Source organism: Papilio xuthus, unplaced genomic scaffold (genome assembly GCF_000836235.2).
Source record: "Papilio xuthus unplaced genomic scaffold, Pxut_1.1 DF827680.1, whole genome shotgun sequence".
Taxonomy (NCBI): domain Eukaryota; kingdom Metazoa; phylum Arthropoda; class Insecta; order Lepidoptera; family Papilionidae; genus Papilio; species Papilio xuthus.
In genome coordinates, this window is record NW_013530969.1 from 693,125 (window position 1) to 704,816 (window position 11,692).

The 11,692-nt window shown below is 33.7% G+C and overlaps 3 protein-coding genes across 3 annotated transcripts in view; 1 reads left to right on the forward strand and 2 right to left on the reverse strand.

Annotated features, from left to right (window-relative positions):
- Nucleotides 1–6,289, reverse strand: part of Sec5 (exocyst complex component secretory 5) — a 7,861-nt gene extending 1,572 nt beyond the window's left edge. The window contains exons 1-14 of the mRNA XM_013311618.1: nucleotides 6,064–6,289; nucleotides 5,830–5,982; nucleotides 5,314–5,506; nucleotides 4,905–5,016; nucleotides 4,469–4,628; nucleotides 4,039–4,253; nucleotides 3,818–3,933; nucleotides 3,610–3,746; nucleotides 3,271–3,455; nucleotides 2,950–3,147; nucleotides 1,861–2,013; nucleotides 1,470–1,664; nucleotides 889–1,058; nucleotides 12–243 (exon numbers count right to left, since the gene is read on the reverse strand). Of these exons, the coding sequence (XP_013167072.1) occupies nucleotides 12–243; nucleotides 889–1,058; nucleotides 1,470–1,664; nucleotides 1,861–2,013; nucleotides 2,950–3,147; nucleotides 3,271–3,455; nucleotides 3,610–3,746; nucleotides 3,818–3,933; nucleotides 4,039–4,253; nucleotides 4,469–4,628; nucleotides 4,905–5,016; nucleotides 5,314–5,506; nucleotides 5,830–5,982; nucleotides 6,064–6,172 (2,328 nt within the window). The 5' untranslated portion in view covers nucleotides 6,173–6,289. The remainder of the gene's footprint in view (nucleotides 1–11; nucleotides 244–888; nucleotides 1,059–1,469; nucleotides 1,665–1,860; nucleotides 2,014–2,949; nucleotides 3,148–3,270; nucleotides 3,456–3,609; nucleotides 3,747–3,817; nucleotides 3,934–4,038; nucleotides 4,254–4,468; nucleotides 4,629–4,904; nucleotides 5,017–5,313; nucleotides 5,507–5,829; nucleotides 5,983–6,063) is intronic.
- A 219-nt stretch (nucleotides 6,290–6,508) lies between these two features.
- LOC106117450 (growth hormone-regulated TBC protein 1-A) lies at nucleotides 6,509–9,036 on the forward strand. Its single transcript, XM_013311775.1, has 6 exons — nucleotides 6,509–6,695; nucleotides 6,764–6,948; nucleotides 7,417–7,683; nucleotides 8,044–8,226; nucleotides 8,339–8,592; nucleotides 8,809–9,036. The coding sequence occupies exons 1-6, from the start codon at nucleotides 6,676–6,678 to the stop codon at nucleotides 8,914–8,916; spliced, it is 1,017 nt and encodes a 338-aa protein (XP_013167229.1). The 5' UTR covers nucleotides 6,509–6,675; the 3' UTR covers nucleotides 8,917–9,036.
- Nucleotides 9,037–9,704: 668 nt separating this feature from the next.
- Nucleotides 9,705–11,187, reverse strand: LOC106117451 (mitochondrial import inner membrane translocase subunit TIM14). The gene is made up of 3 exons (XM_013311776.1): nucleotides 11,026–11,187; nucleotides 10,712–10,951; nucleotides 9,705–10,319 (listed from the first exon to the last, which is right to left on the reverse strand). Exons 1-3 carry the CDS (start codon nucleotides 11,026–11,028, stop codon nucleotides 10,203–10,205), a joined length of 360 nt encoding a protein of 119 aa, XP_013167230.1. The 5' UTR covers nucleotides 11,029–11,187; the 3' UTR covers nucleotides 9,705–10,202.
- Nucleotides 11,188–11,692: the final 505 nt, after the last annotated feature.

Below are 11,692 nucleotides of genomic sequence, written 5' to 3' on the forward strand. Positions count from 1 at the left end.
TTTTTACAAACCTCCGCATGCACCGCGATCAGATTGTTAATGATCTCGTAGACGTAAGGTCTGGCATCGTCGAGCAAAGTGTCGGCGTCGGTGTGATGGCGACCCATATACATGCTGGGCTCTATCGTACCCACCAGTGGGTCGCCCTTGTGCTCCAAATACATCTCCGCTATATTATCCTCCAAAGCGCTCAGTTCGTCCTTCGTTGCCTGGATAGCTTGCAATGGTTTGGGCATCTCGTAACTGAAAACAAATTTATTGTTTCAAATAAATAGTAAATAGTTTAGTTTCTTCACAAGATACGGCAAGTTAGTAGTGCACGTATGGCAAGTTCTACGTAAAATGAGTAAAAAATACAAAATATCAATAGTTATAATGATATGCTTTTAAAGAAATACATTATTTAATGTCATTCAAAAAATAAAAACGTATTTCAACTTAAGAAAACTGTTTTCATCGTGTCGTTTGACATAGCAAGCGTTGTCAATATAATAAAATAGATGGCGCTACTAATAGTTGGCAAATTACAGATCGTGATGGTGAAATTTTTTCATGACGAATAAGACCTGTGGACGAGTATTTTTCAGTATCGCTTCTCGGCCTTTTGGCTAAGATCAAAGTGTAGTATCTGTTCTTTTCAGCTTAATATCTGAAAGTTCCCGCATCGCGGGACCAGTATATTAAACTGATTTTTGTTAAACGACGGGATGTTCGGGGCTCGCTCCACTCCCGTCACGGGTCGGCCCGGCATTGCAGTGCCGCCGGGATCGGCCCACATAATAACCATAATTACTTCTTAAGTCATGTCAATAGAACATTTCGTTGAACCCATGTGCGGCATTGATGAAGCATATCTAATATGAAAATTTATCAATATGAGTAACTAACTTTTCAAAAGCAGTCAATATATTAGCGAGGGTGCGCCGGCGTGTATATTGCGCGTTGGCTCCGGCGATGAGTAGACGCTGCTGCCAGCTGCGCCCTGCCGACACCGTCTCGACCGCACTCTCCTCCAGCCGCTGGTCCAGTGCCACCGACAAACTCGTGTTGTTGAAGTCCTGTAATGTTTTAATATATACCATTTTTTTTTTATAGTCAGGAAATGCATTTACGCACGCCTACGCCGGGCGGTGCAATTTTTTAATATATACCATAAAAAATATCAACAAATACACTATTATGGCACTGTAGTACAATTTTAATCTATCTTTTTATTTACCGATGTTCAAAAGTGTACTTTATACATAACATCTAACAAAAAACATAATTTATCGGTAATTAAATTTCATACAGATCTGAAACAACTAACAATGAGTATTCTTAGTCTGCCCAAAACAGAACACAAAGAAAAGAGTTACATTTTATTACATGAATCCGAAGATGTCAAGCTGATTGTAAATACGCTTACTATTGCGTAGAAAGATTTTAAAAGCCAATTAACAAAACACGCATATAAGTATGAAAGTGACCTGGTCCTCATGATGCATGGTGAGGTCGCGCAGCACGGCCACGAAGGCGAGCAGGGTGTGCTGCGTGTGTCGCTGCAGCGCCGCCAGCGGTTCCCCGCCCGCGGCCAGCAGCGGGCTCTCGCGCCGCCCGCTCCTCAGCACGCACTTGTGGATAGCCGACAGCGCATCGTTCACGTAGCTTTCTAGTAAGTGCGGCTGGAATAGTTATATATTATCTATAATAAGTAATAATTTGAAGATTATTTGTAAAGATATTCGGAGCTCGTATTCGCCTCTAATCCAAAAACAAATATACACAAGATTTGAAATCTGAACATTTTTTCGTTGCTATGGTGAGATAATTAAAAAAATAATACACAATAATAGTTCATAGTGCGTTCAATATTATTACCAAGTTAGTGATGGCGCCGTAATCGGAAAATTCCTCGATCTTCCAAGTCTCCTTCTCTGAAAGACCTTTCACTCTCTTGTGCGCCCGTTGCAGAAACACCGTCATGCCATGCACTCGATAGTCGAATATCACTTTTTCCACTATACTCAACGGCTATAACAAAAACAAATTAAATTATAAAAAAAATCCTTCCCATGACTTCAGAGACTCCAGAGTTCAGACATCACTGACCCATCTCATAGAGCAATTGTTAATTGATATTAGTAATAATGTGAGCCGATCCCGGCGGCACTGCAATGCCGGGCCGACCCGTGACGGGAGTGGAGCGAGCCCCGAACATCCCGTCGTTTAACAAAAATCAGTTTAATATACTGGTCCCGCAGTGCGGGAACTTTCAGATATTAAGCTGAAAAGAACAGATACTACACTTTGATCTTAGCCAAAAGGCCGAGAAGCGATACCGAAAAATAATCGTCCACAGGGCTTATTCGTTATGAAAAAATTTCACCATCACGATCTATAATTTGCCAACTATTAGTTGCGCCATCTATATAATCATATTGACAACGCTTGTTCAGTCTGAAAAAATGTCGAAATACCGTTCTACTTTTTGTCAACCAAAAAATATTCGATTAAAATCAGTTAGCTGTTCAGAGAAGAATGGAGCTAGGAAGAGCAGATATTTAAAAAATATTTTTTTTAGAGCTGCCCATGATTTTTCACAACTTGTTCCAATGTTAATGAAAATCGTTGCTTCTAAATAGTTTACAATGTTTATCGATAGATGGCGCCACGCAATACTTAAATCACACTATAGCCTATTTGTTCAGAAGAATCACCCATTCCCCAGGCGGATTACCTGATAACTTTGCGCAGAGGCAATATCGTAACCAATGAGGTTAATCCGAGGTGCGATTATTGCTAGTTGAAAACTTTACCAATACCCCGCCTTGTGGTCGTGAAATACCGACCGCTATGGCAATTTTTGAACGGCCGTAAAGGCCTTTATGTAGTAAAAACAGAACTTGATAATTATTTAAAAAAATCTAGCTTTTATATACAAAGAATTGAGTAGAGCAGATACATTACCTGTGAAGGCAAGTCGAGTTTCAATAGTGAATCGTAAGCATCTCGCAAGTGGCGTAGATTGGCGACGAGGCGCGCGCGCAGTACATCTGCGGCCACGCCTGCCGCACCGCCCGCACCTGCGCCACCGCTTGCCCCCGTACATATCAAGCAACCGCGCATCTGCTCCGAAAACGACTCCACCATTGCTATTATCATCTCCTGCAAATATGAATTACACTGTGAACAAATTTTCTTTAACACCTTTACGTTTGAGCAATTATCTCAAGACTGCAGCTAATATGCGCTACTCACTGTGAAATAAAATAAAAATCATGAAGTGACCTTGAGATCCGTATGCCGCTGCGGCAGTGTCGGCTGGCCTGCCAGCTCTCCAGCAAAATACCGCCTGGCGAGCGGCCACAGCGCGTGCAACTCAGAGGCGAGAGCGCCGCACGCCGCGCCGCACCAGTCCGCCCGAGTCGCGGTCCACGAACCCTCGCACTCCCAATCTCGTAACTTACGACGACCTGAAACAAACAGAACAAAACAATATAACATATACCAATAGGTAAAAGCTGACAACATACTAAACAAGTTACTACTTAAATTATGATCTATAAAAGATGACAATCTGTTGCTTGACATTGTGGTGTCATGGGACGAGATAATATGCAATATTACCTTTCTCATTGGATTCTTGCTCCTCCTTCTTTTTGAAATGTTCCTTTACTTTATTCATTAAGTTCATGAGATAATCTTTACGGCTCAGTATAGCTGTCCAAGCTGCGTCTCCGTCCCAGTTCAAACTGATCAGTAATCTGAAAATCATATAAAAAAACATATAAGACATGTCCTTAGTACAGTATTATAAAATATCTCATAATAATACCTAATATATTTTGTCTGTTCTTGAACATTTATGGGCATTGTTTTCATTCTGTTGAACAAATTTTCTTTTAAATCTTCAATTTTTTTGTCAATCTCTGCCAAGATTTTTTGGAATAGCTGTAATTATACAAAGAAATGAGTTTGTGAAATACAGCCAGCATAACTGAATAATGTATATATCACAAAAAACGTTTTTGGTAAGATCTACTATTATTACTATACCTTCACATCAGTATTTCCAAAGAGATTTTTAGCTCTTGTATAATCATTGACAACTAAATCATACTCTTTCTTTTTAATATTCTTGTCTATGGATGAGGGCAGTTGAAACAGAAACTTGTGTCTCGTGAGTAGAGACAACGCCTCGCGAGTTTTATCTGCATTCTCTTTACGTGATAAAATCTCGGAGAATAATGAGTCGGCCAATGAAATTGATTCTGAAAAATTTTCAATTCAATATTACATTACATTTTAATGTTAACTAGGGTTTTCAATTACACACAATATTTTAAACACTATCTTAGCTTATTTTAATTAATAAAATATAAATTAAGAAATTGTAACATCTGCCAGGCAAAAACACCTGCGAGAATTAAACTTTTTCTATAAAATTAGGCATTTAATAAAAAAAAATTAAACAGACTAAAAATACCTTCAATTGCCGATTGCAAGCTTGGGAGTGGTTCTCTTCCATTCTTTCTTTGATCTTCTTCATACATGTTCTTCAGAAGCACTAGCCGGTCTAACTGGTCCATCACAGCACCGGTATTAGCTTTAAGAAAACTTAATTGACCTTCTTTTTGTCCCTCCACCTGTAATATTTAAGAAAATCATTATAATATAAACATTTACAAAATTACTAGCTGTCGCCTGCGACTCCATCCGCGTGTTTGTCTAAAAAATAATGAGAATGTTATATATAAGATTATTAAGATATCATTTTTTTTTGTAAGTCCTAAACCATTGACCACATATAAAACTATTTTTAATGCTAGTTCTCATATAAAAATAGCTAAATATTTGAGTTATTGTATATGTCAGTAACTCGGGCTGCAAGAAATCATTTAAAAGTAATAAAAGTTCCTTACCTTTCTTTGTAGAAATACCATACCAGCTTTTAAATCTTCATATGAAGTGTTGCTATGATGTTCTAAAAGATACCAGCCAGGTTGGAAATTTTCATCTGATAATTTTCCTGACCTAAAAATATAAAAATAATAATAATATAGCTAAGCTTCGACCAACATCTAAAGAAGAGAAGAGAAGGTTCCTGTCTCTTCAGCCCTAATTGCTGGTTGCTTGACTCAAGTAATTCCGCAGCCAACGGTGCCCTATTTTTAATATAATATATACATTTCAAATTTTTATTGAAAATATGATAAATAAACAAATAAGTTTGTAAATTTTTATAAGCTATTCTACTTACAACATGCTATTTACAACAAACTCACAATATTAATAAGCCAAAATGCAAATTTAAATATGCTTTGGACATACCCATCTGGGAATAGCTCATGTAACTCTTCCTCAGGAAACTTATAGTCATCACCTTCAGTAGACAATCCCAAAGGATCTGGTGGGGTATAAGCTGTGGGTGACATTGGACGACGGCCCCATGGCAAAGATGGGGGTGCAGCCTCCTCCACCCAGACTGCACTTTCTTTCATAGGCCCCACTGATTCATGGTATCCTGATAATTATTATTGAGAAGAGATTAGTTTAGAAGAAGTTTGTGCAAGAACAATTCAATGAATGTACTTCTTGAACATTTAAAAGGTTAATAAATAAAACATATTTACAGACATAATAGTAGTTTATGATGGTTAACTTACAACATACCTTATTTACTTCTTATTTGGTTTAATCATAATTTCTAGATATATCCTATGCTAAGAAGAAGACAGTCTTTTAATATGTGTCTAAGTTTAATTATATAATAACTTAGCATTTGTATCTTACTTACTGTGTAACAAATGGATTTTTTAATAAAAAAAAGATATAAAATAAACCAACCTCTAAACTGTACTGTTGAAGTGCCTTCACCACCAGATTTTGTGGTGACTATTATATCACCTCGACCCTTACATGGTCCAGATCGAGCCACTATTTTGTTCTTGCTTTTCCATTCTGCTGATAGCAAGCAATCACAGCCGCATATTTTGAGTCCTATAAAAATAAGATTCATTTTTAAGAACTTGGTAATTTTTTGTTGAAAAATCATTTAAATAGTTTTTCTTCTAATATTACCAATTAAATCAGTTACACTTATCCCCAGGAACTCCCCCCGAATGGTTACTCTTGTGCCAGGGGGGCCTTCTTTTGGTGAAATGCCAGTGACAACTGGAGGTGGGCCCATGGTGTGAAAACTGTATCAATTTATTTCTTACTACAACTATATGTTAACGTAAATTTTGTTATTAATAAAATAAACAAACTTTCCCAATTCTAATTTTGACAATAACCACAGACATTGAAGTTGACATATCTATTTGACATTGACAGATTAATTTGACGTTGACGTATAAATTTATTTTGACAGTTGTTTATGTTTGTATTTTGAAAAAAACCAAAGGAGAGACATTATGGTCTAGAACTGGAATCTTTGATTCTTTGTTACCTATACACAATTCTTTATTATTTTATTATCTATATTATCTTTTCGATTGGATTGTCAATGTCATTGAATAATTGGTGTTCTTTGATTGGTCAATTGAGTTAAATTTATCAAAATTAAAATAATTTATTTCTGTCATGGACGAATAATAAGTTTTGGGGGCGTTATATATCTTTAAGAATACATATTTGTAGAACATTAATAAAAATGACACTGTATTATAATTAACATCAAAATATATTAAAATGGCTCAATCTACCTTCAGGTAAGTGATTAGTGTGACATTTATCTTTATCGATTTCTTCAAAACATCTAATATTCCTAACATTTTAGCACTGTAGACGAATATGGATTTGAACGACATGAGGACTTTGATTATGAGAGTTATGAGCACTTTATGTCCGTTTACTTGAAGGTACTTGCCTCTCGCGCACAAAAATGGGCTACATTACTCGGCGAAGGAAAGTCGGTCAAACGAACAAACACAGTTAAAAGATATGTTCGCAAAGGAATACCTAGTAAGTTGATAAGATTTTCTTTATAACTTTTTGGAAACACTACTGTGAATTTAAAAATATTCAATTTTTATTTAAAAATGTCATTACTTATTAGTTATGGTTTAAAGTAAAAACATCAATTTAACTTAAATAAATTACCATCTTGTACATTCATTCATCAATATGGAATATTAAACTTTTGAAGCGTGTTAGTGATGAAAAATGAATACTGCTGCATGTCTTGTCGCAATTTCTTTTTTACTATCAAAAATAAAATCAAATACATTCACAAACATAATATATTAATCATAAAAATAAGTCTTTTTAAAAAAGAATTAATACTTCTTATTTCTTAATTTTCACCCAATTTACCTATTTTACATATGGAAAAAACTGTCTCAATCGAAGTAGTAAATTTAAGTCTCACACACTCAACAGATACCCTGGTATTGAAACAGTATAATCTTAAATCACCCATAACTTGTACAGGTGAACATCGGCCATCAGTATGGATGGCAATATCAGAAGCGGAACAAATGAAGGATCAGTGCCCTGATCTGTACCAAAAAATACTGGATGGTCCTTTTGAAAAGGAACTTGTGGATCTTGTGAAGACAGATTTGCCGCGCACATTTCCTGACAACATCTACTTCACCAAGGAAGCCAATCATCAGACACATTTATTCAATGTCCTTATTGCATATGCGCACAACAACAGGGTTGTTGGTTATTGTCAAGGACTCAACTATATTGCAGGTAATTTACAAGAAATTATACATTATTTTATCTTTTAATACTTGTAGGTGTTTTATCTTTTAATAAATGTAGGTTTAATACTTGTAGGTAGGTTAGTAAAAAAAAACATTTACATACTAGTTGTAGTGTTGCATCACTATAGGCGATGACTACTGCTACTACACTATCATCATCGTCAGTTCACTAAATGTCCCCACTGAGGGGCTTAGAGCCTACCCTAAGTAAGGGGTAACTAGGCCTATTACTCTATGGTAAAAAAAAATGTTTCTTGAAACTTATGGTTATTTACACAATACTTGTAACATCATTATAGATATATTGCATATTTTATACAAAATAACATATCAATTTAATTTATAGGTTTACTTCTATTAGCTACTAAAAGTGAAGAAACATCATTTTGGTTACTGAAAGTGCTTGTGGAAAAGATTCTGCCTGATTATTATACTAAAACTATGGACGGCCTGATAGTTGACATTGAAGTATTATCAGAACTTGTCAAATCTAAAGCCCCTGATGTACATCAACATGTGATAAACTTGGGTATGTACTGATTTTTTTATACAGATAGGGTTTTACTAAATCTTATCTTCACTAGTGTGTACCTTTTGTAATAAAAAATAAAAATAATTTTATTAATTGCATTTTTTTTCAGGTTTACCATGGGCTGTTATAACAACCAAATGGTTTGTTTGTCTTTTTGCTGAGGTATTGCCGATAGAAACAGTTCTACGAATTTGGGATTGTCTATTTTATGAAGGCTCTAAAATTCTGTTTAGAGTTTGTATAACATTGATAAAAAATAATCGTGCTTTAATATTATCATGCAATGACTTCACTTCTCTAGCGGAATGCTTCAAGGCTATAGTGAAAAATGCAAGTGCATTGCATTGTCATGAATTTATGCAGGTATGACTATGTTTGATTACTATAATGTGTATAATTTTATTCAAAACATATAAATTTGTAACTCTAATAGTAGTATAAAACTTCAATAATATTAAAGTGCAATAAAATATTTACATTGTGCAATGATTTGATGATTAGATTTGCATAGGTCTTTGATCAATAACTAATAGCTTGAAATACATGTCATCTTTTATATAAATCTAATTCATATTTCAGTCTATTTTCAAAGTACCCGGAACATTGTCTAATTCAACAATAATAAAGCTGAGAGCGCGTTTTGCGAAGCAGCGTCGGGAACAACAACAAAAGGAACCACCTCGGTGAATCAACCAATGAGAACAAGGAACTTTTGATCTCACTATATTCAAAAGATTACCAAATTTAAAGTATGCAACTAACAACTACTTACATAGCTTTAATATCTTCTTAATCCTGTTTAAATAATTAAAAATGTTTGTAGCTTAGTCTATCTCTATATTTTGATGTTCAAAAAATAATTAGACATCATTTGAGATGAAATCAAGCTTTTAAGCCTAAATACCTGATATTATATTTATTAAAAGGTGTTATTGATATTGCTTTAAACTTTAATGGTGTTATTTTCGATATTTTGCCATAGAAATATCAAGCTGACTATACAGATGCCTAACGTTTTGATACTGGACAAAGAATATGTGTTCAAATAAATTTAAGTTAGTTCAAATTATGAGGCAAAAAAATCCTTCAGAGTACTTTTGAATGTGCTAGTAGACAACACAAGTACACTAATCATCGTAAAGTTGTTTGTTTACATTTTAATTTGTACAAATTCAGCTAGTCTAAGCGCCTTTTGTACATCTATTAACATATATTTTATGTTGACAATAATTTAAAACTTTTATTATTGTAAGTATGAATTTTAATACGTTTTTCGTTATGAAAATCATGTTGCATATCATTTACATCTTATGTTAGTTAAGTAGGTATTTATTATTTGGAATTAAACTTATTCCACTCTATGGATTTTAGAATTTTAAATATTTATTAATTATTTTTTTATCTTTTAACATCTATTGTAATTAGAAAGTGCTATGTATCTTTAAAAAAATAGCACTGCTGATTATTCTTTGCTAAGGAAAAATCCCAAAACTCTGTTGAACAGTTTGAAGAAATAAATTACAATTAATATATACGTTCACACTTAGTTATGTTTTTTATACACTGTAAAATGAACAATTTGGTCCCTAAGGTGATGAAATAACATGAAGTAATTACTATGCATTATAAGATAGTAATCATCATATCATAGTAATCAAAAATCATCAATTTCAATTGAAATTTATTAATGGATAAAATGATTGAATGTTGAATATTGATTTTAGAAAATAGGCTATAATAATTGATTTTTTAAAATGAGATGCTTAAGCATGATATTAGCTGGCTGTAGGATATGGCTTGGGTTAAAAAAATGTGTTAGTGTGTATTAAAATTCTTGGAAAACACTTCAAAATTTGAAGTGAAAAATAGAAAATTAAAGTTGAAACATTGTTTTATTTACTATATTTAACATTCTATACTTAAAATATTCTTTTCTGTAATTTGATCTACAATCTTAATATTTTTAGAGTAGCTTATGATTTACCACTTTCTAGAACATCTTTTGCCTCATTGATTTTAGCTGCAATCAATGGTGAACCACCTCGGTCTGGATGATTTAATAACATAACTCTTCTGTGAGCATCTCTGATCTAAAAATGGAAGTTAAACATTTCACAATCCATATTAAAAGAAATCTTAAATAATAATAATACTTGTTTGTTTCATGTTACACTAGATAAGTACACATATTGGGAAAATATTAAAGGTATGCATCTATTGGCCCGTGTCAAACATACTGCACGCAAGGATTAAACTGATTTACTTTGTCTTGATATGATACAGAGTGTGGAATGATGCGGAAGCAAACTAAAATCTGTTGCTGTTTAAGCATACTAGCAAGTCAACAATGAGGATCCAATAAGAAAGGCTGTAGCATCTACAAACAAAGTTTTCTAGAATTTGGAGGACAAAGGTTATGCCTAGTTTTTTGACAGAGTTCATGGTTAATAAAATTTCTGTTATTGTTAAAATTAAGACACACCTTTGCTTTACTAGCCGTCGGACTTATTCCCAATATGAGAGATGCTTCTCTTTTGGTCATTTTAGGTTCGAAGCCACCTTTATAGTACTTGGAATTTGCTAAACTTTCCGTATCAAATTTAGGCAAATTTTTAACGGCCTCGGCGAATTTCATAGAAGCATTAGGCATTTGTTTTAAAATATATCTCCCGGCAAAACCAACAGCAGCCATACCTATTCCAGCTACAATTATAGTACTAGCCTGTAAAACATACACAAATTATAACCCTTATACAGATAAGTACAACCACACAATATATAATTTGATACACATACCATTTTGATAACTGATTGTAATTGGACTTAGTAATTCAGAAGTAAACTCGAAAATTTTATTTAAATAAAATATGTTGTACTCGAACATTTAACATTTTCAATCATTTTCTGATTTTCAATTCCTGTCATTGTCACAATGTGTCACAACAAATGTTCAAAATGTTTGTCACACAAAACCTACCGGTAACTTACCGGTTCCTGTACAATAAAGTTAATTCCTTTAGTATTGTACGAATAAGGGTAAAAAATATTTAATAGACACTGGGTCAGCAATCTATAATCCTACCAACATATTATTTTTGGTTTTAGTAATGCTTCAAATTGTGGCATTTTCATTAAAACAGATATACTTTCTTTGAGAAAAGTATGTCAAAATTGCCTAAATGGTAAAGCAAAAACTTCGGGAAAACTTCATTAATATTGAACAAAACTCTACTGTACCAAATACCAACTTTATCTATCTGATTCCATGAAGGGTTGTCACATTGCTTTTTTTCCATTTTTCATATAAATATTGTACCTAGAGAAGATTTCAATTGTATTTTTAGTTAAATCTGTATTTGTAATTTTTGCTTTTACGGATATTGATTAATGTTACGTAACAAATTGTATATTTTTGATCATTTTGGTAATTGCATAGGGTATTTAAAAAATATAACTGGCAACA